Source organism: Kwoniella pini, chromosome 2 (genome assembly GCF_000512605.2).
Source record: "Kwoniella pini CBS 10737 chromosome 2, complete sequence".
NCBI classification, from domain to species: Eukaryota; Fungi; Basidiomycota; class Tremellomycetes; order Tremellales; family Cryptococcaceae; genus Kwoniella; species Kwoniella pini.
Genome location: NC_091717.1, coordinates 2,200,090 through 2,226,659, shown reverse-complemented (window position 1 = coordinate 2,226,659; position 26,570 = coordinate 2,200,090). Strand labels below are relative to the sequence as shown.

The 26,570-nt window shown below is 37.1% G+C and overlaps 9 protein-coding genes across 9 annotated transcripts; 4 read left to right on the top strand and 5 right to left on the bottom strand.

Moving 5' to 3' along the window:
* Positions 1 to 178: 178 nt before the first annotated feature.
* On the top strand, positions 179 to 2,154 carry I206_102165 (uncharacterized protein; the record flags this gene model as incomplete). Its single annotated transcript, XM_019158439.1, has 6 exons — positions 179 to 472; positions 543 to 779; positions 845 to 1,075; positions 1,146 to 1,282; positions 1,346 to 1,514; positions 1,597 to 2,154. The coding sequence occupies 6 exons, from the start codon at positions 179 to 181 to the stop codon at positions 2,152 to 2,154; spliced, it is 1,626 nt and encodes a 541-aa protein (XP_019008185.1).
* Positions 2,155 to 2,446: 292 nt separating this feature from the next.
* I206_102164 (26S protease regulatory subunit 10B) lies at positions 2,447 to 4,285 on the bottom strand (the record flags this gene model as incomplete). Its single annotated transcript, XM_019158440.1, has 10 exons — positions 2,447 to 2,554; positions 2,623 to 2,892; positions 2,952 to 3,122; positions 3,220 to 3,345; positions 3,406 to 3,531; positions 3,605 to 3,685; positions 3,741 to 3,808; positions 3,872 to 3,991; positions 4,055 to 4,097; positions 4,160 to 4,285. 10 exons carry the CDS (start codon positions 4,283 to 4,285, stop codon positions 2,447 to 2,449), a joined length of 1,239 nt encoding a protein of 412 aa, XP_019008186.1.
* A 353-nt stretch (positions 4,286 to 4,638) lies between these two features.
* I206_102163 (uncharacterized protein) lies at positions 4,639 to 6,952 on the top strand (the record flags this gene model as incomplete). Its single annotated transcript, XM_019158441.1, has 7 exons — positions 4,639 to 5,062; positions 5,121 to 5,337; positions 5,418 to 5,748; positions 5,859 to 5,923; positions 5,986 to 6,529; positions 6,628 to 6,828; positions 6,905 to 6,952. 7 exons carry the CDS (start codon positions 4,639 to 4,641, stop codon positions 6,950 to 6,952), a joined length of 1,830 nt encoding a protein of 609 aa, XP_019008187.1.
* A 93-nt stretch (positions 6,953 to 7,045) lies between these two features.
* I206_102162 (uncharacterized protein) lies at positions 7,046 to 7,629 on the bottom strand (the record flags this gene model as incomplete). The annotated part of the gene is made up of 3 exons (XM_019158442.2): positions 7,046 to 7,123; positions 7,235 to 7,314; positions 7,521 to 7,629. 3 exons carry the CDS (start codon positions 7,627 to 7,629, stop codon positions 7,046 to 7,048), a joined length of 267 nt encoding a protein of 88 aa, XP_019008188.2.
* A 967-nt stretch (positions 7,630 to 8,596) lies between these two features.
* Positions 8,597 to 15,148, top strand: I206_102161 (uncharacterized protein; the record flags this gene model as incomplete). Its single annotated transcript, XM_019158443.1, has 21 exons — positions 8,597 to 8,623; positions 8,690 to 8,707; positions 8,856 to 9,006; positions 9,147 to 9,206; positions 9,282 to 9,454; positions 9,570 to 9,857; positions 9,944 to 10,277; positions 10,340 to 10,689; positions 10,743 to 11,252; positions 11,310 to 11,381; positions 11,444 to 11,624; positions 11,680 to 13,303; positions 13,366 to 13,444; positions 13,503 to 13,613; positions 13,673 to 13,724; positions 13,789 to 13,829; positions 13,892 to 13,961; positions 14,024 to 14,463; positions 14,528 to 14,734; positions 14,817 to 15,010; positions 15,079 to 15,148. The coding sequence occupies 21 exons, from the start codon at positions 8,597 to 8,599 to the stop codon at positions 15,146 to 15,148; spliced, it is 5,052 nt and encodes a 1,683-aa protein (XP_019008189.1).
* An 888-nt stretch (positions 15,149 to 16,036) lies between these two features.
* On the top strand, positions 16,037 to 17,236 carry I206_102160 (uncharacterized protein; the record flags this gene model as incomplete). Its single annotated transcript, XM_019158444.1, has 1 exon — positions 16,037 to 17,236. One exon carries the CDS (start codon positions 16,037 to 16,039, stop codon positions 17,234 to 17,236), a length of 1,200 nt encoding a protein of 399 aa, XP_019008190.1.
* A 2,939-nt stretch (positions 17,237 to 20,175) lies between these two features.
* I206_102159 (uncharacterized protein) lies at positions 20,176 to 22,575 on the bottom strand (the record flags this gene model as incomplete). Its single annotated transcript, XM_019158446.2, has 8 exons — positions 20,176 to 20,259; positions 20,327 to 20,877; positions 20,973 to 21,266; positions 21,345 to 21,857; positions 21,928 to 22,106; positions 22,197 to 22,250; positions 22,308 to 22,362; positions 22,446 to 22,575. 8 exons carry the CDS (start codon positions 22,573 to 22,575, stop codon positions 20,176 to 20,178), a joined length of 1,860 nt encoding a protein of 619 aa, XP_019008192.2.
* A 342-nt stretch (positions 22,576 to 22,917) lies between these two features.
* On the bottom strand, positions 22,918 to 23,952 carry I206_102158 (uncharacterized protein; the record flags this gene model as incomplete). The annotated part of the gene is made up of 1 exon (XM_019158447.1): positions 22,918 to 23,952. The coding sequence occupies one exon, from the start codon at positions 23,950 to 23,952 to the stop codon at positions 22,918 to 22,920; it is 1,035 nt and encodes a 344-aa protein (XP_019008193.1).
* A 572-nt stretch (positions 23,953 to 24,524) lies between these two features.
* Positions 24,525 to 25,951, bottom strand: I206_102157 (uncharacterized protein; the record flags this gene model as incomplete). The annotated part of the gene is made up of 2 exons (XM_019158448.1): positions 24,525 to 24,786; positions 24,894 to 25,951. 2 exons carry the CDS (start codon positions 25,949 to 25,951, stop codon positions 24,525 to 24,527), a joined length of 1,320 nt encoding a protein of 439 aa, XP_019008194.1.
* Between the last annotated feature and the right edge of the window lie 619 nt (positions 25,952 to 26,570).

Genomic DNA, 26,570 nt, shown 5'->3' with positions numbered 1-26,570 from the left:
ACCTAATGCCACTCGACTAATCCATTTGTTCGCCACCCAATCTCACGCGACATAACGTCACTTGCATCAACAAAATCAACTTCAAACTCAATGTAATTGATAACTCACCTTTTCCTTCTCTTCCGTTCATTGACTAAACATATCTAGGCGTTTCTGGCACAAAGATTCATCAATTGACATGTCGTCATCAGATCTACCGCCATTTCTGAGGACGATTCCACCACCTACTGCTCCTCCTTCAATAGCTAGATTACAAGCTTTATACGCTTCAACATCTTCTCAACGAACAACTAATCCAACAGGATATAAAGCAAATTATCAATGGTGGTCTTCTGTCATAGAGGAAACTCTTAGAACAGGCTGGTTAAATGGAGAAGAAGGTGATAGATTGATACTAAAAGTTGATGATTCGATGTTATCGAAATTGGAAGATAATTTAGGAAGAAGACCAAAAGGAATTGGCGGAGTTATTGTGAGTATTTATTTGATCATAACACGGCTCATAAAAAGTTAATTTCACTGATTAATTAAATGTACTGTAGGATGGAATGATAAATACAACTCCTCCTACATTATATCTATTATCAACTTATTTATCCAGTTTGACTCCTTTACATGCACCACCTTCTCTTACATCTAGATTTATTGGTAAACCACTTTGGTGGGCTGTATCTCAATTAAACCCATTTGGATCATCAAGTGAAACAATAGAAAAAGAAGATGTTTTATGGTCTCGTTATGGAAAAGGAAAAGAATATGTTCATATACCTTTATTAGAGGTAAGTTGACTTCTCTGGAATTCAACTTGACTTATGCGAAATTAACAAAAGACGTTTGAATTTAGCAATCAGCTTCTGCTTTCATAGCTCATTTATCGAAGAACCCTATTCTCTCATACACTGATGCATTATTCGATATGGATACGTTTTCTGAAGGATATGGGGAAATCTGTCTTCCTAGTAGTTCAAGTTCAAAGAAACTTCCGGCTGGAATCCATAAATTGTCAAATAAAGATATAGAAGTTTTAATCAAATGGTTAAATAGGGATTGTGGATTAATTGTTTCAGATGGTAAAGTGAGTATTGATTTCGTTTCTGTTTGGTTAAAACTTTTGAATGGTGTATTGACTTTGATTCATGTAATAGATTATTAAAATTTTAGAAGCGGATCAAATACCGACAGATCATCCTATAACGGAAGCTGATAAAGGTGTAATTTCTGTAATTAATGCTCAACGTAAAGTTGAGAAACAAATAATAGGAATTGAAGAACAGATTAATCAGTAAGGTTTCTTTTTGTTCTATTGTGCTCGAAAAAAAGGCTAAAATGATTTTGTATGAAATAGATCTCAAGAAAAAGCTAAAAAACAACTTGCAAAAGGTCAAAAAACAACTGCATTATCATATTTAAGATCAAAAAAACAATTAGAAGATTTATTAGCTAAAAGAATTTCTTCTTCAGAACAATTAGGAACTGTAATTAGAAGTATTGATCAAGCTAAAGGAGATGTTGAAGTGAGTTCTTTCTTGAAAAATTCTATTGATAATATAAATGGAATAATGTATATTGATTTCTTTTTTTTTGGGTTGATTATAGATTATGTCAGCTTATGAAACTTCTACAATTACACTTAAATCTATTCTTTCAAATCCATCTTTATCTATTGAAAAAATTGAAAATACTACTAATCTTTTAGCTGAAGTTATAGCTGATCAAGAAGAAATTGATCAAGCTATTAAGATTGGAGGAGAATTATCAATGAATGAAAAGAGAATTGAAATTGATGAAGAAGAACTTGTTTCTGAATTAGCTGAATTAGTAAAAGAAGAGAAAGTTCTTCAAGATAAAGTAAAAGAACAAGAAAAAGCTGAACCAGATAAAAGAAAGAAAGAAAAACAAGATCTAATTGAACAAATTAAACGAAAAGAAGAAAAAGAAAGAGAAAAGCAAGAAACTGAAGAAATGAAGAATCAAGCTAAAGTTAATAATTTATCTTCGTTGACATCTCAAAATACTGGAGAATTAAATAAATTTAATGATGATGAAGAGTGGGAAAGAAGATATCAAGATGCTCAAATTAGAAAAGAAGCTGAAATTCAAAGAAGTCTTGATGAACGTTTACGAAAAGAAGAAAAAAGGATTGCTGCTGATTAGAGAGCATTAATTTTTTGATGATATATTGATATAATGAATAATCACTGTAATCTATTTCTTGTTGTATTTTGATCATGAGCATGTATATGCATTCTGTTTCTGTTCAAAGCATGGATCACAGAACGTCTTTTTTGATTGCGATGAACATTGATTTATCTTCTACATGCACAACATATGAAACTAGACTACTTTCTAGCTTTACGCTTTAAACAGCATTATAATCCCTATAGCATCATAAAATTAGCACAGTTGTTAATTTTTCTTATGCGAGTCAGACCTGACTCATTTCCACTCACATCGTCGTCTCGTGCTTCTTGGCATCATTCAATTTTCTTACAGCTTTCATGAAATCTTCTTGTACGACTGCATCTCTATCTTCCCTTATAGCAAAGAGACCGGCCTATATTCGAATATCAGTATGATTCGTAATCAAGGTCCAATTTGATCAAGAAGAAAAGTGACACAGACCTCGGTACAAACATTCCTTAAATCAGCTCCATTAAACCCATCACTAAGTTTCACAATGGCTTCATAATCTATATCTCCTGATTTATTTATACCTTTTGCGTGAATTTTCAAAATTTCCAATCTACCTTGTTCATTTGGTAATGGAATTTCAATTTTTCTATCAAGACGACCTGGACGAAGTAATGCTGGATCAAGTGTATCAGGTCGATTTGTAGCCATTATTATCTTTGTTCTACCGAGAGAATCGAATCCATCCATTTGATTTAACAACTAAGTGAATTTGAGTGTTATCAACATGTGAAAACTCTTTAAATTGCAATTATACTCACCTCCATCAACGTTCTTTGAATTTCTCTGTCTGCACTGGTTCCTTCACTAAACCGTCTACCACCAATAGCATCAATTTCATCCATGAAGATAACACATGGTTCGTGTTCTCTTGCGTAGGCGAACATTTCTCGAATAAGTCTAGCTGATTCACCGATGTACTTGTCTACGATCTATAAAGTCATTTCTTATTAGCTGAATTGTGCTACTCGTTTACAGCAGACAAAGGTGACTGATACAGATGATGAGCTCAGAGTCTGGTGAACTTACAGCAGACGAAACGACCTTCAAGAAGTTTGTATTTAGTGTAGCTGCAACAGCTCGAGCCAAGAGCGTTTTACCTGTTCCAGGTGGACCGTAGAGCAAAACACCCTTAGGTGGGGTGATACCAACCCGCTATTCCGTCGCAGAATATGAGCTTCTAATTCGCATACGATCGCGACACAAGGAGCTCACCTCGAACAATTCAGGATTCATCAAAGGCAGTTCGATTACTTCTCTCAACTCTCTAACTTGATCACCTAAACCACCAATGCCTGCGAAAGAAGCTGACCCAGGATCTTCAAGAGACATGTTGTATACCTACAACACATGTAAGCAATGAGACAGAATACTGAAATATGCCCATTGCAGAGGCTTTATGTATATGACTAACCATAGGATCGACTTCTCTAGGTAAAATTCTCATGATAGTTAGAGTTGTCATATCGAGCGAAACTCGGACACCTGCTTTGAGCTGTAGAGTTCAACGTCAGCTGTGCGAATTCTAATCTATTAAACAGCTGACTTACTTTAGCGGCTGGTAATGTAGGTCTATAAGAGACTACATATCGAGGTCCAGAAGACGCTTTGACAATGACTACACCAACAAACAGATTCCATCAGCCTATAGTCCGTATATCTCGGTGGCAAGCTAACGTACATCTCTCCTCATCTAATTGCTTGAGAACCTCTCCTATGATTTGTCCAACAGATTGTAATGCTTTAATATCATCTTCTGTCTTATCGAAATCGGTTGCTAAAGTACGAATATTTAATCGGACTAAAGGGTTTATTGAGTATCAGCTTGTGATCAAAGTTCTCCAGAGTAGATAAGCTGACATACTTTGTTTGAGACTATCTGACATTCTTGAATGTTCTTTTACTTTCTACTCGGTCATACTCAATCAGCTGAGGGGATCAGAGCAGGGCAAAGATGGAAGTGACGTACAGCTCGATATCCTTTTATAGCATCATACTTTTCCGAAGCCATCCCTGCTGGAGCTACTATCGTAGGAGCAGGAGGAGCTGCTGGAGCCGGTAGAGATGTTGATGAAGATGCTTCTGCTGATGCCATTGTGTGTTATATGGGTTATGACTATGTATAGAATATAGTTGATGATAATATATCGATATGAATGACGATGAGATACCAAAGATATCGCGACTGACGCGGCCTAATAACTGTATAGGATTATGTGATTATGTAATCAAGGGACCCATTCGAGATTACCAAACGATAAGATTTGGTTGGAGAAGTAATTTCAAAAAGTTATTTCTAAAATATTATATAGTTGATCTAGTGAATAGCACACGAGTATAGAAGGAATAAGACACATAAGAGAAGCAAGGTACATGCTCCGTCAGCTCGTGTCAAGGAATATAATACATCGACGTATAAAACTTCTCGATTCAATTGGATTTCGCAAAATGACAACTCAACCACCTTCTCCTGGTACATCTTCACCACCTCATAAAAGATTAAAGTCAAGCGAAGCTACGAATACTATTGATATAATTTCAACTAATGAATTTACAGAAATAAATGAAGCTCCTATCAAATCATCTTTCTTACCTGATCCGACTGATATAATACCTAAAGCATCTACATCTTCTTTAACAAAACCTAATGGTGAAATAAAAGTTAAAGGTAAAAAAAATCGAAAACAAAAGAGAAATTTACCTGAAAAATATTCTGCACAAGATGTTTTGTTTCATGATGTACGAGATTTTTTGGGGACCAATTATGTTGATGAGTTAATAAGTAAAAAAGAAGGTTTAGAATGGGAAGCTCCAGAAGAATTAAAATTGTACGAAGAGGTTACTTTGACTGTTGGGGCATTTACAGTTTCTGGTAAGTCAAGTTTATTCTATAACTGCCCTTGTTCAAGATTGAATTTCTGCTGCTTTAGGCGAATCATTATCACTATTCCCCGGAACAAAACCTTGGGCAATTATAACTCCATTTGCTCATCCAGGAGATAAGATTAGAGCGAAAATACATAAACATGATAGATTATGTAGTTTTGCCGATTTGATTGAAATTTTGGAATATAGTGAAGAATATAGAGGTGGTGAAGGAGATAGAAGGAAATACCCTCAGAATGGTTGCAAGTATTTTGGTGAATGGTGAGTTTCTATCTCTCGTCTTTAATCTAAGACTTTTGGTTAATTGATGACTGAGCTGATAATTCTCAATGTTTCAATAGTGGAGGATGTCAATTACAACCTGTACCATATCCTTTACAATTATTACACAAAAAACGTACAGTACAATTAGCATATCAAAGATTTTCAAATTTACCTCAAGATATATTACCTGAAATTCAAGATACTATAGGATCACCTAAACAATGGGGATATCGTACTAAAATTACACCTCATTTTGATGCTCCTCCTAAATGGATTCAAAAACAATTGAAAGAAAATGGAGAAGAAGCTGCGATGAATAGTCTTGCCAATGGTAATGGTGAGAGGAAAGGTTGGGAATTAAGAATTGGATTTGAAAGAAAAGGAAGACCTGGAGTTATGGATATTGAGGTAAGTCAGAAATCTCTCAGTCATGATCTGATATGAGATCTTTCGAAATCTGATGAACAATTCGAGTGAGATTTGGTCAACAATAAGCTGATTTATATGTACTTGAATAGGAATGCCCTATAGCGACTCCGGTCTTGAATAGGAAGATGACTGAAGAACGAAAGAGAGTACAAGAGTAAGTGCTCAATCCAACATTCTCAAATTATAATGTCTAAGAGATCGCTGATAATATCTTAGAACTATCATGTCGTTCCAACGAGGAGCCACATTATTATTACGAGATTCTTTACCTAATCCAAATCCTATACCTACGTCGGATTCACCTTTCTCATCAGAAACAACAAGTAAAGTAGAAACGGAAGATCATATAGCAATAACAAATCATAAATTATCAGTATATGAAAAAGTTGGAAAATATATATTCTCATTTACAGCAGGAAGTTTTTTTCAAAATAATAATTCAATTTTAATTCCATTAACTGAATATGTTAAAGAAGCTATTTTCCCAGTCCAAGAGACAAAAAAATTAAAAGTTAAATTACCAAATTATTTAATTGATACATATTGTGGATCTGGATTATTTGGAATTACATTAAATGAAAAATTTGAAAAAGTTGCAGGTGTTGAAATTTCAAATGATTCTATAATTGCTGCTAAAAAAAATGCAGAATTAAATGGATTAAAAGATAAAACAACTTGGTTATGTGGAAAAGCAGAAGATATTTTTGGTGGATTAGATGAAAAAGGTTTTAAAGGTGAAAAAAGTTGTGTAATTGTTGATGTAAGTTTTTTTTTTGTTTTTTTGGTTGGTTGAAGTGACATTTAGAATTCACTGATTAAATATTTTTTATTTATTTATTTTTTTTTAAAAAAAAATAGCCACCTAGAAAAGGATGTGATGAACCTTTTTTAAATCAATTATTAAATTTTAAACCATTAACAATAGTTTATGTATCTTGTAATGTACATACACAAGCAAGAGATGTTGGTTATTTAATAAATGAATCTGAAATTAGAGGTAAAGAAAAAAATTGGAAATATGTTGTTGAAAGTATAAGAGGTTTTGATCTTTTTCCTCAAGTGAGTAATATATTTTTTATTCATTTGGAAATCATGATGAAGAATGGTTTAAATGCTGATTTGCGTGATGATATAGACTGCACATGTAGAAAGTGTAGCTGTACTTAGACTTTTAGAGAATTAAAAGGTTTGAAAATCACAACCATATTATGCATTGCATTTATAATGTTTACATTTCATCGGATTCCATGAGATCAATCCAGATCGCGAAATATTATTAATGAGATCCTTTAATCGCTCCTCCAATAATACCAGCAAGAATTACGATAACCAAAATGGAAATTGCTATTGTCCACTACAAGAGAACATGAGATTATATCAGCTAGGAAACTTGATTATCATACGTGATTGATCATTCGACCAAAGCAAAAGCGACATATAATAAAGGGAAATGAAGTTTACTAACTTTTTTGTTCTTCCACCACATTGCTCTATTTGCTTTTTTAGCAGTTTGATTAAATGTTCTTGATTGTATACTTAAATCCTCTATAAAATATAAAAAATTCAAATTTGTTAATTGATCTTACTTAAATTAAAATAAATCAAGTATACTTCGAATAATATTAAACTTCTTTGATTCTCATGAAATTTTTAATCCTAACAAACAGAATTCCCTCCTTTTTTATAAAATGAAAATAAAAACTAAATGATTTGGATAATTTATGAAAATCAAATACTTTCTATTAACTTACGAGTTTGTTGTTCTAAATGATCTAATCTTTGACCTCTTTCATTTATTTTATCTATATTATTAAATAAAACTTGTTTTGTTGAATCTAATTCTTTTTGTACAGCATTCATTTTATCTCTTTGATTATTTAATGATTTATATTTTGGTTGAAAGTTCGAATCAGATGGAGTGGGTATATAAGGTTCAGAAGACCTATATAATAAGTACAGGTATTAGTTATGATTTCTAGATTGCTTTTGTCATTCCATTTTTGCTTCGAAGGAGGAGATTATGATGAAATCAAGAAAGGCTCACATTGTCGTATTTGATTTGGCAGGGTAATATCCTTTTGAGTTTGGCAGGTACAATATAAATTAGAGAAATGGTATTAACTGTAGAGTCTATTGGAGTTTTCAATAAGGATCGTAGCTGGAGTGAAGTAAGTTAAGCTTGACAGTCGTATTAGTGAATTCGTCAATCTTATCAATCGATATTAGCAAGAAATGAGCCTTTAAGTAATCGCTTGTAATTCTCAGAGAAGGGGTGAACGGGAGGGATTAGTCTCAATTTTCCTCATGGTGATTTGACAAGTCAGACCAGGTCAGTACCTAATCTCATCTCAATGCTCTGTAGAATACGATCAACGTATCCTTGGAGTGTATCCTTCCGTTATACTAATGTGATAAATAATACTCACTCCTTTATCCTCCTCTTTCAGCCTTACATTTCCGGTAATATTAGGTGCCACACTATTGGATTACCGGGTATGACCGCCACATGGTTTGATCGTGCTTGTTCTCATGTTAATGTGGGGTGCATCGTCATCAACAGCAGGCGCGTCTAACTAACTATCTATCTCAAGTAACATCTCAACAGACCATTCACAAAGCATATTCAACATAACATTATATCCTTCTTCCTTTCCTTATCTTCGGACCTCCTCTTCCTCCTATCCACTGAAATCGTCAAGGAAGGCGATATATACCAAAACACACATATTATCTCGGGGTTCCTTATCATCTGAAATCACCTCTTCTGTACACAATCAATACACTCCTTCCTTCCAATATCCTCACAAGATAAGTGAAGCGTAGCAAGATGGCTGCTCCGGAGAAACCAATCGTCGTGAGCAGCTATTTCTTTAGGCTCGAACGTATAGCGAGATCATAGCTAAGACCTATTTCATTGCAGTTCACCGAGCACCTTCAGGTATGTAATATGTTCTACATCAATAACATTCATTCCCTCTCTTATCGTGACGTGACGGCTATTAGCTGTATAGGCTTGAGGTCCCCTTTCTTACTCGTCCGCGCTGAAGCTGTTGGAGTTGATCAGCTGATCGTCAATTTTCATCTAGCTCACCGCTTTAGGTATTCAACCCGCTTCGATATCTTTTCAATCATTAACTCTCGAATCGGACGCATGGATATGTGTAAGAGAACAATTAGATACACCTCAAGTGGTTATTGTTAATCTAAATGATTCTAATGATATTGTTCGTCGGCCGAGTGAGTAGCGTTTTCTCGTCCACAGAGTTGAACTCTTGAAGAAGGTGCAATTCCCGCACTTGTCAAGTCGGGCCAATCTGCAAAAGATTGACCCAGATACTCCTGGACATCCAGAATGAGCTAATTTCTTGGATTGGTAGTCACCGCCGACTCGGCAATCATGAACCCCCGAGCAGGGGAGAAGATCCTCGCTTTAAAAGGTTAGCTATCGGCTGCCAGATTTGGCTGAAGAGTATAGCTGATTGAGTTGCCTATTCGGCGATATCCATACATAGCTGGTCGACAGTTGCAGGTATTCAATCTAGTCAGCAAATCAAAAATCGGTGCTCATTTGATGAGTGAAGATGTAACTTTCTGGACTTGGATAAATGAGACTACAATCGGTATCGTAACGGAGCGTGAAGTGTATCATTGGAAAGTCATGGACGGACAAGCTGCTCCTTCAAAGGTGAGTTTCCTAGCACTCATTCATCCTAGTTTAGGTCTGTGCGCGGCAACGCCCATTTCTCAATCCAACAGATATTCCATCAACACACAAGGGCTGACTCTCAGCACCTCATCAGATCTTTGACAGACACGCAACATTAGCAGGAAACCAAATTATCAACTACCGTATATCGCATGATGAGAAATGGCTAGTAGTTGTAGGAATCTCGTCAAACCCTCAAGCTGGACAACCGGGATCCAATGGATTCAAGATAAAAGGTGCTATGCAGCTTTATTCAGTTGAACGAGGAGTCTCTCAGCCCATTGAGGGTCATGCTGCTGCTTTCGCAACTATAAAGCAGGATGGCGCGGCTCAGGAGAGCAAGCTTTTCTGCTTTGCAGTTAGAACTGCTACAGGTGCCAAGGTAAGTTCATGATACCTCAAAAGTCTTAGCGGCCCATGTGCACCTTGCATATTGAGCGAAAAAGCTGAATCTTGTGAATATTCCAGCTTCACATCGTTGAAATTGGCCACCAAGCCCCTAACCCACCCTTCCAAAAGAAAGCAGTAGATGTATTCTTCCCTACCGAAGCCACAAACGATTTCCCAGTAGCACTTCAAGTATCACCAAAACACGGTATACTCTACCTCGTCACCAAATTCGGTTTCATTCACTTATACGAGATTGAGACTGGACAATGTATCTACATGAACCGAATTTCTGGAGAGACCATCTTCACCACTGCCCAACACGAATCCACCTCCGGTATCATTGGGGTTAATAGAAAAGGTCAAGTTCTCAGTGTTAGTGTAGACGAGGATACAATCGTTCCATATATTCAACGTGAGCCGATATTGATTTCTTCTTTCGTGAGCCATGTGGAGCTTACGCGATCATGTCTGCAGAGGTTATTAACTCCCCAGAGCTTGCCATCAAGCTCGCTCAAAGGGCAGGTTTACCAGGAGCAGACCACATCATCCAACAACAATACCAAGTCTACATCCAGAACGGTCAATACTCTGAAGCCGCCAAAATCGCTGCCAACTCCCCTCGAGGCTTACTCAGAACACCTCAAACTATTGAGACATTCAAGAAACTACCTAACGTACCGGGTACCCTCTCACCGATCTTGCAGTACTTCGGTATCTTACTTGAAAAGGGAGAATTGAACAAGTATGAGTCTCTTGAACTGGCTAGACCCGTTATACAACAAGGAAAGAAACAGTTATTGGAGAAATGGCTCAAGGAGAACAAAGTGAGTCTGAAAGACAGACCTTAACGTGGAAGAAAAGCTGACAATGATCGAAGCTCGAATGCAGCGAAGAATTGGGAGATCTTTGTCGAATGACAGACATGAATCTCGCTTTATCGGTTTACCTTCGAGCCAACGTCCCTAACAAGGTTGTAGCAGCTTTCGCTGAATTGGGTCAATTCGATAAAATCGTTTTGTACTCGAAGAAAGTCAACTACACACCGGATTATGCTCAATTGTTGCAACATTTGGTTAGAATCAACCCTGACAAGGGAGCCGAATTCGCTACACAAATTGTCAACGATGAGAGCGGATCCTTGGTAGATTTGGACAGGATAATTGACATCTTCATGTCACAAAACATGCTTCAACAAGCTACTTCAATCCTCCTAGATGCTCTCAAAGACAACAAGCCTGAGCAAGGACCTCTTCAAACCCGATTATTAGAGATGAACTTGGTCGCTGCTCCTCAAGTTGCCGATGCTATTTTGGGTAATGAGATGTTCACTCACTATGATCGACCTAGAATTGCGAACCTCGCTGAAAAAGCAGGTTTGATGCAAAGGGTAAGTCCGAAGTGACTCACTGTGACACACCACTCAAGGCTGATTCGGGCACCACAGGCACTCGAACACTACGAGGACATCAACGATATCAAGCGAGTCGTGGTCCATACAAACTTGTTCAACACTGACGTGAGTATACGAAACTGATTCCTACCTATACTTGCTTTTTAACGCTAATTGTTTGTGAATAGTGGCTTGTGAACTTCTTCGGTAAACTCACCGTTGAGCAATCTTTCGCTTGTTTGCACGAGATGCTCAAGACCAATATACGACAAAACCTTCAACTGGTTGTCCAAATTGCTTCCAAATACTCTGATTTACTTGGTCCCGTCAAGCTTATCGAGTTGTTTGAGCAGTACAAGTCATCTGAAGGTAAGCTCGTCCCTACGTCAGGGTGGGATGAAATGAGACTAATGTTTTCTAAAAGGTTTGTATTACTACCTCGGTGCTGTTGTCAACCTTAGCGAAGACCCCGAAGTGCACTTCAAATACATTCAGGCCGCTACAAGAACAGGTCAAATACGAGAAGTTGAGCGAATGTGTAGAGAAAGCAACTTCTATAATCCTGAAAAGGTCAAGAACTTCCTCAAAGAAGCTAGACTTTCCGATCAACTTCCTCTCATTATCGTTTGCGATCGATTTGATTTCGTTCACGATCTTGTGCTTTACCTCTACCAAAACGGTCTTACCAATTTCATTGAGATCTACGTCACCCGAGTCAACTCCGCTAGAACTCCTCAGGTCATCGGTGGTCTACTCGATGTCGACTGTGAAGAACAAACCATCAAAAACCTCCTTGCTTCCGTCACTGGTACATTCCCAATCGATGAATTGGTGGATGAAGTTGAGAAGAGAAATAGACTGAAACTCATTCTTCCATGGCTCAATACCAAGGTCGAGCAAGGTTCAACCGATCACTCAGTCTACAACGCCATCGCAAAAATTTCCATTGATTCCAACAACAATCCTGAAGCTTTCCTCAAAGAAAACAACTTGTATGATCCAGCGATTGTCGGTAAATACTGCGAGAAGCGAGATCCATATCTTGCTTACATCGCTTACGCTAAGGGTTTATGCGATGATGAGTTGATCAACATCACTAATGAGAACCAAATGTACAAGCACCAAGCTCGATACTTAGTCAAGAGAAGGGAAATTGACTTATGGACTCAAGTACTCGACCCCGAAAGTATTCACAGAAGAGCTTTGATCGATCAAGTCATCGCTACTGCTATTCCAGAATGTACCGACCCCGACGATGTCTCAGTCACTGTCAAAGCATTCATGCACATGGAACTTCATGGCCCCCTCCTTGAATTGCTCGAGAAGATCATCATCGAGCCCTCGCCATTCAGCGATAATAAATCGCTTCAATCTCTCATGTTCCTTACTGCTATCAAGAACGATAAAGGAAAGGTCATGGGATACATCAACAAACTCTCAGGCTACGATGTAGATGCTATCGCTAAAGTTGCGACTGAAGCTGGGTTATACGAGGAAGCATTCACGATTTACCAAAAGCATGACAATCACGCTGAAGCCATGAACGTCCTTGTGGAACACATGGTCTCCATCGACAGAGGTTTCGCTTATGCCAACAAGATCAACCAACCTGCTGTTTGGTCTAGACTTGGTAAAGCTCAATTAGATGGTTTAAGGGTGAAAGATGCTATAGATTCATATATCAAAGCTGAAGATCCAAGTAATTTCGCTGAGGTTATTGAAATTGCTAATAGAGCTGGTAAACACGAAGATCTCGTTAGATACTTGCAAATGGCTCGAAAGACCGCTCGAGAACCTAAGATTGATACGGAATTAGCATATGCATATGCCAAGACGGATAGATTACATGATATGGAAGAATTCTTAGCCATGACCAACGTAGCTGATATCCTTCAAGTTGGTGAGAAATGTTTCGAAGATGAATTATATCAAGCTTCAAAATTACTCTTCAGCTCTATCTCAAATTGGGCAAGATTAGCTACTACTTTGATTTACTTGGGAGAAAACCAAGCTGCGGTCGATGCAGCTAGGAAAGCCGGTAACACTCAGTGAGTCCACATTTGTCCAAACACACCGACGCTTGAATGCTGACTATGACGTGTCGTCGCAGAGTTTGGAAACAAGTTAACGCTGCATGTGTCGATAAGAAGGAATTCAGATTAGCTCAAATCTGTGGTTTGAACTTGATTGTGAGTTTCTCTATCTCCAAAGAAGCGATCAATAACTCATATTTTGGCTCTACATCAGGTTCACGCCGAAGAATTGCCTGCTCTACTCTCCTTATACGAGCGAAATGGATACTTTGATGAGATCATTTCATTGATGGAAGGTGGTTTAGGACTTGAGCGAGCACACATGGTAAGCTTCAAGCTACGTTTCAATCTTGTGACGACCGTAAGCTTATATTCACGATTTAGGGAATGTTCACCGAGCTTTCAGTCTTGTATGCCAAATATCGACCAGAGAAATGTGAGCTGTGCCATCGTGATCGTCGATAATCACCGACTTCTAGCTGACATACTTGCATGCATAGTGATGGAGCACCTTAAATTGTTCTGGCAACGAGTCAACATCGTAAGTTCCGCTGGACATCGTACACCTTCTACTCCCTTAGCTGACATCAATCTTTTATTCAGCCTAAAGTCATCAAATCAGCTGAACAAGCTCACTTGTGGCCTGAATTGGTGTTCCTCTACATTGTCTACGGTGAGTCGAGAAGTAACTATCATCTGCAGGACAGGAGCTGATCTGACGACGTCATATTTCAGATGAACCCGATAATGCTGCTTTGGCGATGATGGAACGACTTGGTGATTGGGATCACGATCAATTCAAGAAGGTTATCATTAAAGTAGCCAACATGGAAATCGCCTACAAAGCAGTTTCATTTTACCTGGCGAAACAACCAACACTCCTTCCTGACCTACTGGCTGCCTTGACACCGCGATTAGACCACGGCAGAGTAGTCAAGATCCTTCAAAATGAAGATCACTTACCACTTGCCAAACCATACTTAATTGCCACACAGAAATTGAATCTTTCAGTGGTCAACGAAGCTTACAACGATTTGTTGATCGAAGAAGAAGATCATGTTACCTTGCGAAGCTCCTTGGAAACTCACGATCAGTACGATGCTATCAAACTCGCCAAGCGATTAGAAAGCCACGAATTGTTAGAGTTTAGGAGGATCGCTTCATTGCTTTACCGAGTAAGTTCAAACCTGTCTCCGAGCTCTCCTTCTACACAAATGCTCACACATGTCATCATTTTAGCTCAACGGTATGTGGGAAGAATCACTCGGATTGGCTAAAGCAGATCGATTGTGGCGAGATGCCCTCGAAACTGCCGCAGCAAGTAAGGACGTCTCAGTCGCCGAAGAGTTGGCCGGATACTTTGTCTCCATCGGCAATAAAGATGCGTTCGCTGCTATCTTATATGTGTGCTTCGAGTTGGTACGATCTGATTTCGTGGAGGAAATGGTGAGTTAATCATCCTTATTTCGGGTGGAGTGATTCAGAATCAAGATAGCAGTGCTAATATTGACGTGTTCTATGTCACTAGTCATGGAGATTCGGATTAAGTGATTACTCTATGCCATATAAATTACAACAACAACGAGATACATCATCAAAGATCGCAGCTTTAGAGAAAGAAGTGAAAGATTTGAAAGCAAAGACAAAAGAGAAAGAACCTGAGAATGAACCTAGTCTAATGGGAAGTGGTTTGGGTCAAAGGTTGATGATTGGTGGACCTGGGTAAGTGGACAATCAAATTCTCATAAGATTTGAACTAAAAATGAAGTTAATGCTTTTATTGAATGTAGTGGAGGACCAGGATTCGGAGGAATGCCGAACGGAGGTGGATTAATGTCACAACCAACAGGATTTTATTAAAGAACTTTCTATCATGGTATACTAGAGAAACCTCTTTTCATTTTTCTTGCATTTATGCGATACCCCTTTCGGTCTCCATTGCCCTTGTTTTCAAATAACAAAAAAAGGCTGTTGCTTTCCTCTTTTTTTATCTTTGATTATGCGATATCTCCCTTATATAACGAATGAAAAGTAGATTAGATGATGAGATGAAAAAAATGAATGATTCGACATATTACTATGCACAAATACTTACTGTTGTCTGTGTCGCACACTTCTGCATGATTTTGCCACTGTCGCCATTCATAAACGTGCCAAGCTTTGCGATACATACAATATAGCGTACCATTTGTCGATCCATTGACAGATCTTCCTTCCATTCGATGGGCTCGCTAAAGGCCTGGCCTAGCCCTTTTCTCGACCGGTCTTGAAGGCCTAGAATCAGATGAACCACGCATGAGACTTCGATCACAGTGAATTTCATTGTAAGAAGCCCGCCTTTCACGCAAATAGGATGATGTTATCAGCTTTCTTTATTGGGTGAGAGAAAGAACTAGCTCATGGAAAGTGGGGTAAGAACAGAGGTCATCTGCGTGTCTTGACGATGAATGTTACTACGGCCTTCGTTCATCCTTTGGTATCACACGTCACGAGAAGCTAGAGCTCGGTAGAGTGGAGTAAGGGGAAATAGGTAATATGTCATAAATCTTATTGACCTGTTCAAATGCTGTGAAAGCTCATCCCACCGTTTGGTTTTTGCCACTCTGTTGAGAAGACATATAAAGACTGGGATTTTGGGCTTTGAATCTGTATAAATTTAACGGAACAATTTTACGCAGTCTCATTCAATTAAATATCAATCATCTTAGTTTTTCTTCATTATCAGATTTTTAGATAAACATAGTGAACATGGATTCATCGAATGTACCATTCACGCGAACTTTGCCATCCGGTTTCACGCTCGATGAGCTTCATTATCAACAATCAGATCCTGAAATGTTGTCTCGGTTCCAAAAAGCGTATCCGGAATTATATAGTCATCTTGTCGAAACTTACATCGATTGGCGGGAAGATCCCAACGACTACATTACCCTTCTGGCTAAAAGTCGTGTCGTGAGGGAAGAAGCAATTAAGTCTTTGGAATCCATGACCAAACGAGCTCAAGCTTCTGCTAGATTTTTGGATATGCAAACTGCTTTCAGAGGTTTTAAAGATACTATCCAATCTATCATTAATAATATAGATAGAACTGAATATAATCAATCAGAAGCTTGGCGAAAAACTAGAATTACTTTAGAAGGCTTTAAAGATTCCAATTATACGAAAAGTTCAACAGCTAGTGAGGATGATTTACAAATAGTTAAACATAACTTACTTTCATTGACCGAAGATGAAAAATATCTATTGGAAAGTATAATTAAAAACCGTGATCCACGAGAAGCTTTCAACAGGATGAAGTCCATATATCTACAACAGATCAATCCAACCGATGCAAGTATCTTTTGCAAGAACCCGGAAAAGCCCGATGAACACCTACTGGATGGTGAGCGAAGATCACAGATGATTAGATTTAGTGATATATGCCAAAGTCAAGTTGAAACACAAAATACTAAGTTGGTGGAAGGAGCAATCAATCGTTCCCGTTCTTCAATCGATTACTTGATCACCGAGAAAGGCTCTCTCTATCCAGAGATCTTGGTGATTGGACATCAGTGTCGGGATTTCTTCACTCGTGTTGAGCTTGCTGATCTATATCAGAAAGCTCGGACAGCAGGCACCAAAGTACAGCAGGATACAGTCTATCGGAAATGGCTGGACTCGAGAAGGGCGAGTCAAGATGATCAATCCAACGATCATTGGGATCATCCTAGCAGCGTTGATCCTTCAGCTGACCCCGAGAAACTGATTAATGCTATTGCAAAAGGAGACAGGGATTTAATAGAAAGTTATGATAAGCAGATGGCAAGCCGTCTGATAGGTGAAATTTCGGGCTGGAATAGAGGTAATGTGGGAAGCCTTAATGACAGATGGTTATTCGAAGGACGTTTGCACGATGTGAGGCTAAGCTTGGAACGCATCCACACATTTCGAGATAAGTACTTTGTATGAGAAATCGGACAACAGAAACTTAATTCAGGCACCTAAAGATCGATGGAACCCGTTGAACGATAAGTATTGTACTTAAATCATACTTTAGCGGTAAAAGCTTTCCTATATGTATCTGTGGAATAATGGACTGGCATTCGTAGTGCAAACGTTCTCTTTGTGAGATAGCATATGTACATCATCCTAGATAAGATCTCTCACTAATCCTGTATTGGTACTAAGAAAGATTCGACCTTGTTTTTGGAGATGGGTGTATGCTTGAGTTTCACTAGATTTTACCTGTATCGCCCAAAGGTTGATGTTAGCGCTTCGCAAATACTAAAGCATCATTACGTGTCAAAGCACTCTGACTTCATGTCTTTTCAGAAAATTCAGCACGGACCCAACCGCCACTCCAGTTGAAAGTCGTGCGAAACTTTACTGGGCCACACCGCGTTAAGTACGGACAGGTATTATTAGGTCTAGGCATCTAAATAACACTGTATACAGAGGGCGATACGTATAGATTGGCCTGGAATGATCCCAAGCGGTGAGCCGAGTTGGGGTATTTTCCATTCTATCACGGAAAGACAGGGCAATTGTGGTGAATTTGAAAGTCGAGTCTGGTGTGGCTTCAGCAAATGGATCTTGGGCCTGGATCCTAGAATCTTTCAAATCTTGCGCGACCCTTTGATATAATGGTGACGAATCTTGAAGATGAAAGCGGGCTTTCAGCTCAAACAGGACATAATCCTTCTACCTTTGCTTCTTCTTGACGTCATTGATCAGAAGAACAACAAGCACAAGAGAGGTGGGGCAAGAACAAAGGAGATGTCTGTTTCTGACTTGTAGAGTGTCTTCGCCTTCGAGGTCATTTACTTGTCCTTTGACCTCTTGCAGTCACAACAAAACAGCCATAGACTGAAAACAAAGGTGATTCTTGCTTTGTTATCTTTCAGTAGGTATAAGACCTTCCTTGATCCTTTGATATCTCAAGCGAAGAGAAGCTATACCTCAGTAGGTGGAGTAAGGAAAAAAGGTAGCATGTTATTTAGCATTTTTGCGTCATATGAAGGCATTCCACCGTTCGTCGTAGTGTTTGCCACTCTGCGAAGAAGGTTTATAAAGACTAGCATATTGGACTTTAAATTTTAACTTTTCCTTATCTTAATCTCAACCTCATTTCAACCACTATACATTGCAGTAGAATCCTGACAATTACTAAATAAACATTGTGGACATGGATTCTTCTCATAACCCACCCGATCCTACCTCATCGACACAATTGACCCATGTCATCAACGGGTCTGCCCGTTCCTCAAATGGTATGGAACTTCGTGAATGCATAAACCCCCATACTGGTATGCTTGGTTGTTCGTATGTGCCTCGAAGGCCGTTGACAGACCCCATGGCTATCACTGAAGAAGCACAAAGGCGTTTATGGGGCCAACGCAAATTGGACGTATTGAAGTCTAATGCTACTAGCACCATTGCAAGCTTGAATCTCAGAACTAGTATCAGGGGTCTGATTGAGAAGATACAGAACAGAGAGGTTATTCATGGTCCAAAGGAAGCTTGGCAGAATATCCGAACTGCATTAGAAGGTTTTATAGAGGAGAATTATACAAAAAGCTCAAAGGCGAAAGTATCAGATTACAGTGAAGTTGAATCTGAATTTAACTCAATGATTACGTTGAATGATGCTGAAAGACAATTGAATTCCCACATTGTTCGTTTCAATAACGAAACCACAGCTTTTGATACTATGATGGAGGAGTTTTTGAAGAAAGACAATCCAACTCAGGCAAGTATTTTTACGGACCGCTTAGAGTTACAGCGACAAAGAGAGATAGATCACCTTTTGCAAGCCTGCAGTAACAGTAACAGAAGCAGGGCAAATCCCAAGATTGAGATATTGAAGTATTCCGTCTCAGCTATCGATTATTTGATTTCTCAGAGAGGCTCTGACTACCAAGAGATTTTCTTTATTGGTCATCGTTGTAAAAGTTATTTCTCGGATATTCAAGTCAGAAAGCTTCGCTTGTCAGCCTCAACAAAAGCCAGTAATATAAAATCTAGTAATTTCTATACGCACTGGGGGAATGAATGCAAGAAAACTGGTCAAGTCGATCACGTCAATAAAGCCAATGAGCTACTCGATGCCGTCAGGAAACGCGACACCGAGGTAACAAAGGTTTATGCTACAGAAACGATTAGAAGTTTGCTCGATGGCACCGAAATTTTGAGCAAATGGGATCAGAGTCAGATTCAGATTCAGATACTCGATCATCGTGCTCACTGCTTCACGCTAACACTGTGCGATCTGAAATCTGAATTGGAAGAGATTAGAGAACTCGAGGCGAAACATTTCTGAAGGAAAGACCACATTCATACCATAACAATACGCTCTGGATTTGGTAGTTCCGCGCCATAGCAGTCAAGCTTCAGTGTGATAAGGTAGAGAGCGGTGTTATTATCTTTTTAGTCCTATTTTATACCGTTGATTTCGAATAGTTATTGTTTCATGTTTTTTGTTCAGTTAGAAATGTAATTCCTGTGAATTAACCTTTATGATCTGAATTTCTATATACAGAAGCGATGTTCGCTTTGTTGAGACGGTACCTATTTGTAACGAAATGAAAGAAGAGCGTCTGCCCCATATCTTATATGTTGGCTGCCTTCATGTTCGGATACGATGTACATCAAATCTCCTCTTCTTTTTCTGCTCTACCAGAGTTCCATCGACATCACAATAACCACCTTATCACTTCCCCTTTGACTATCACCTTTTCATAAATCCCTTGAATTTCTTTCTCATTATCGGTAAACCACTTATAACCATGTGCATTGATGGATTGTACCCGTGTTTGCGGATCAATATTGAATGACTTATTTATGAAAGCTTTCCCTACCGGTCTCGGGACAAATTAGCAAGAAAGTATGAATTAATCGAATATAATACATTAATTGTTGAAATCGAAAATTTCACCTTCTTTTGACCATCTCGACCAGATCTCCCCCTCTGGCCATTTGTCAGGCTTTAATTTCTAGGAACAACGATAATCAATTTTGAATTCTTATTTACTCATCACGGATTGCCACAGACCTATTCACCTTGAATTGTTCGATCTCTATAATCATAGAATCAAGCTCCCCATTCCTGCCTGATACCTCATCTTTTGCGCTAGATAAGTGTTGTTGTTTGGCTGAAGATTTGATTGTCTCGTCCCTCTCTCGAGGGATCATTGTATCATCTCGGTTATATTGACTAGTTGGCTTGATAGTTCCAGATCGGTTATTTATATTATCCTTCCTTGCCGTTCCGTTAGTGATGGGTGTAATGGACCGCATGTAAAGCCCTTCGAATCGATTGTGGACATCATCAGTGATATTCTCGGTTGCCAGAGAATCGGAAATGCCAAACAAAGATTCCCTCGGGGGAGAAGGGAAATCTGCAAACGGATCGGATGTTTCTGTACTTGCTTCTCGATTAGTCCCTAAGGAGAGACTGTCTCCCATCTCGATATCATCGTCAATCATCCATCCAGAACATTGAGGACTTATGGCTGGTTGGGTGACAAAGGACAGAACTTCTTGAGGTGATTTTTGGTAATTCTTACCACTGTAGAATGGGGGTTGATGGGTAGCTGCGAAATACAAAGTGACTTGAATTTTGAATTAATTAGCTATGATTTCCTTTTCCTTCCAATCGATCTTCGATTGAATATAAAGACCCTCTGTTGTGAAGAGTATGACTCACCACCCATAGCCCACACATCCATCCCCATTTCTTCCCTCCACCATATTTCACCTACTTCCTTCTTCGTTCCAGTATATACCTTTCTTACGAAACATTCTTCAGCCCTCATGGCTTTCAAAATATCATATGAGAAATATTCTCTTGTTCCTTGTCTATCAATAGTTCTCAAATGAGAATTACCTTCGTCGAGTTCAGAGAAAATCGAACTTTTACTTGATGAACATCCAAAATCTGCTAAAAGGATTCGAGGATATGCGCATGAAGTATGTAATAATATATTTTCAGGTTTTATATCTACAAAATTTGTTCGAAACCAATTCAGTACTGGGAACTTTTTTGGGTAAATGGGACAGATTTATTGTTTGAATTTACCTCGATGTACAATACCTTTTTTATGAATATATTTCAATCCATCAATAATTTGCCAACTTATCCATCTAATTTCATCTTCACGTAAAAAACCATTATTTTCTAAATAACTAAATAAATCTCCTCCGATAATTAATTCCATTATCAAATGTATTTTACCTTGATCAGGGGAAACTGTTTGACAATCTATAATCCAATCTAATAATTTCATAAGATTAGGATGATTCAAAGATTTTGAAACTTTTATTTCAAATTTAATTTGTTTTAAATTGTCTTGATCATATTGAAATCTTTTAATAGTTTTAATTGCTACTTGTACAGTATGATTTTTTTCATGAGAACCAATATTCACGATTCCCCATGATCCATTACCTAATGGATAATTATGTATAATCCATGGATTGATAGAAACGGTTGAATTCGGATTAGAATTGTAGAATAATGATAATGATTTAGATTGGTCTTGTGTAGTTTGTGTGATATTCATAGCTTGAGGATGTTGATGATAAGTAAACACTGGGGATAAATACAGCGTTTACAAGTCAGCTTGGCTTGGTTCTTAGAATTATGTAACGCAATAGCTGACCCCCTTGATATCCAGGTAATTTCAATACATCTCCGTCTCTTAATACCCTAGATCTCGTGCTGATTTCCTTACCCCCAACAGTAAACCTGTTCGATCCACACTGGTCGCGGTTGATGATATATCCGTTAGTCGACGTATCATGAAGTACAGCAATGGAGAGATTTGTTGTAGTTCGTACCCTGAGAAGGAGTCGACAATCAGCCCCATGGGAATCACGCCTGACGTTACTTGGTAGAATTTCCCTTCTGTTTTGCTGGGCGGATACCTACGCATAGAGCCTGAGATGCCTTTGAGAAATTTCAGGATGAATGATAACTAAATCACTAATCGGAATCGTGAGTTGTTTCGCAAAAACTTTTAGTACAGGTATGACTAATTACCAATTAATCGCCCTTCCTATCCAGAATACTGTATCTAGAGTGATTATTAAATCTCCTTGAGTTTAATCAATGATTAAGCGTTATTTCCAACCATGTTCCAAATGAGATTGAGTAAAACAAAGAAGTAACGAAACGTACTATTTCCTGATTTACAGACCAAAGATAATTTACCAACTACTTTGGGATCATCCCAGGAATCGCAAGTTGACCGAGATCTCTTGGAAGACGATGGCCTTGGCAATCCATCCAGCTTGTAATTGTTCAGCATATCAGTCTACCTTGGGTCGTTAGTGAGTATTAGCTATGAGTTGAGTAACGAAGTGGTGCTAAGTATAGCTAGAAGAAGCGAGGAAGGCACGGCCAAAATGGAACGAGGTAGGACTGTATATCAGCTTATCACTCAGAGATTTAAATGATATCAGTCTTGAGTCATTGGCGATGTCATGCTATAGGTATGAAGTACATTGACGAAGAAGGAAAGGGGATGAACCGTAAAAGGGTAGATAATGATCGCCAAAGGCATGTCAATTGCATTTTGAATAAGTTACCCATTTACACCACCATAGCACTTACTTTATCTAATCTAACCTAGTACTGATCTATTTTCCATCTATTCTTCCTTGCGTAGAATCCCACCATTCATTTCATCTAATAACAATTCATCCCCAACACGTATAAGCAATTGTAACATTTTTGTGAATTCTGCTTTTATACTTTTTGGATCTTTTACAAAATATAAAATTTCAGGATGAAAATTACTTGAAAGATAAACATCATAATGATCTCTTATTAATTTAGCTAATTCTTCAGTTTTAAAATTATTTTCAGATAAAAAGAAATGAATATTTGAATTTAATATTAAATTATGTGGAATATATCCTTTTGATAAAGGTAATTCATTTGATAAATTGATTTTTAAATTAAATTTTGTATTTGTATTTGCATTTGAATTTAAATTTTTAATCTTTTCAAAAAGTGTTAAAATTGTTATATCAAATGACCAATATTCATCATTTTTAATTTCTTTATTATTAATTTCTAATTCAATTAATTTAGTTTTAATTAATTTATTGAAAATTTTAGAATATTTTGATAATTTTTTTTCAATTTCAATTTCATTTTCATTTATTATAGAAGTAGAATTAAGATTATTAATTAAATTCATATTTTGATTTGATAAATATAAAGTTAAATTATTAATTGATTTAAGTAATTTAAATGAAATAAAAAGTTTATCAAGATTTGGAAATATTAATGTAGGTTGATTAGATTCTTCAAATTCTGCTTGAGGTTGAAAATCATATAAATCATCTATTATTTTCAATAATCCATCTAAAGCTTGAATATCCATTATACTTAATTCTCTAACATATTTCAAAGCTTTTTTCTTTCTATAATAATTAACACCTTTTAAGATTCCTTGTATATTATACTGATTTAAATTTAATCGACGATATAATTGAGGTATTAAATCATAGTAAAACCCTTTAGAAATCCTTAATAGTAATGTAGGATCTGATCTTTTAAGTATATCTAATATTTGAGGATGAACAGCCGATATTGGTTCTAACGTGTTTTCCAAAGTATGAGGTATCTCTAAGTCTTTAATATCTATCTGTGAAGTTAATGGGGAAGTTTCCATCATTTTCATTCTATTTCCCGCTTAGATTCGACAAGCAAAGAATAAAATAGATGTCTGTATTCCGAAAGCACTAAGATATCAGAAAGATCCTAATCAAGACCAAGTAAAGGTGATCAAATAGGCAAAATCAGTATCAACAATAGTGCATCTTCGCTTTTAAGGAAATCTACAATGCTTGTCTTTGGATTTTTGACCTATCTCGATATCCTCTCTACATGGAACGCCAAATGTATCGACATTTGGCATATCCCTGTAAGATAAGCTAGCAGAAAATCAATGGTCACTCTAGATTGAATAATGAATGGACTTTGCTATAAGTTTGAGACATGTGCCACTTGAAGTGACTTCTTGCCTTTATTACAGTGAAAGTATAAACTTTATTCATACGTTCATTGATTATGAACAACAGGCTTTAGCGCTGGGGTATGGATTGTAGAAATCCCATGAAGATTCTGAATAATCTTATAAATCCGATTTCAAGAATACCGTAAAGTTCTGATATTTCCTCGTCACAAACTTCGACTAATTTACTTCCCTATACATCGTCAGGATCTCCATCATATTGTTTCATATGGTTATGCACTCTTTCCTTCTATACCTTTTAGATGAACTTTGGTATTAACTTCCCAAGCTAATTCATCGTCTCCTTCCATTGCGCTGTACAGCACAGTGGGTAATGTCAAGCTTCCCTCTTCATCTTCATTGCGAGGTATCCGATATTCACCCTGTGTATCTTCAGGATGAATCGATAGTCTACCCATTAAACATCTTCGTCTATTATACGAGGCTACATTATGTATAGTCACACTTTGAACTGCTTGCGGTATTCCAATATACCTGACATTTTCAATATCTGGTCATCAGCTGGTTACTCTCCTGTACAGCTTTCTTCACGAATCTTATATTAAGTAATGAATGAATAATGAAGGAAAAACTGTACTCACTCGTTATTATCTATACCAATTAACCAATGTCTTTTTAAAAATCTTCTTAATTGAGCTTCTTGTGATAAACATTCTGGATGATTCTTTTCATCACATCCTATCCATTCATTATTTTCGTTTAAAAAAATATTTACTTTATTACAACTTATAGTATTTAAATCAATTCCATCTAAAATAGGTGTATTAATAATAATTTCATCTAATAATCTATTTTCTTGTCCAAAACTATTTGGTGAACCTAAAATATTAATTGAAATTTTATATGTTTCTTCTTTTAAAATTTTATTTAAAGGAAATTTTAAAATTATACAATCACTTTTAATTAAATTCCAAATTTGATTTAATATTCCAATAAAAAATAATTTATTTTCATTTAAATGTTTATTTAAATTTAAAAAAAAATTATTTTCAAAAGTTATTGAATCAATTTGATCAAATAAAACTCTATAATACCATGTATTCATTTTAAATTTATAAATTTCATTTATTGAAATTTGTTTTAATAAAATTATAAAAGTTTTAAAATCATTTATAATTAAATTTTCAATTAAATTTGATAATGTAAATTTTCTAATAAATGATGAAATTTTTAAAATATTAGGTTCATATGATAATCCAATTTGATTTAATGGAATTATACCTGCTCCACTAATTGGCCAATTTATTTCACCGTTAGAAGAACTTTTTGGTGGTTTTTTACCTTCAATTCCATAAAAGTATTTTTTAATATTATATTTATCAAGTTTAACTTTTTTATAAATTTTTGGTATTATAAATTTATAATGTTTTTTACTTGTTAACATTATTTTCAATTGAAGTGATTTTGATGGAATTGATAATACTTCTTTCCAAATTTGTTCTTTTATTTCTTCAGGTAATGAATCCATCAATCTTTCTAAGATCTCTTGCTCAGTATATTTAGAGTACATAATGAGATTAGAAGTTTCGCTTGAATTAGTAGATATTGTATCACCACCAATACCACTTGAAGTTTCAAGATTCAGAAGCGATATCTCGGACAGTGTAGTCAATTTGAATTCTTGAGCTTGCTTGATCATTGTAGTCGAGGTTTGTGATGATTCAGAGTCGCACACGGTTCAGAGTTAAAGCACACTATGATTCGATCATTAATGGCGTTTTTGAAGCAGTTTGAACGGTATCTGCGTAGATAGTGCATGCATCATAGGGTTCTTTATATACTCCAAGAAGGCATTGGCCGAGGACCAACCGGTCATGTCATAGTCATATCATTCGCTAGTCCAGCATCATCCTTAGCTAATTATCATGTCATCAATCGATAGTTCGCAAATGATTTCCAGGTAATGAATAGATATCCTTGGTGCTCCACCGTTCAGGTACTCACTCGATCTACCATCGTTGTCGCCCTAAGCCGATGATTATTTCCCATTACGTAAGTGCGATCACTCCGGGATGATCAATGAGATCTCGGTATTATATTACTGATTTCGGACATATTTCAATTAAGTTACGAGTAAAGATGGCGATAGTCGGCGTTGACCGATCAATCCCATCCATAGTACATGTTTTCATGTTTTGCTCTTTTGCGAGCTATCTCCATTTCTGAGTTACATTTAATAACTTTCATATGTGACTATAATAATCATCTTTATACATATCTTGTTCATACCCCAAACCAATAATTCAATACTGTAAATC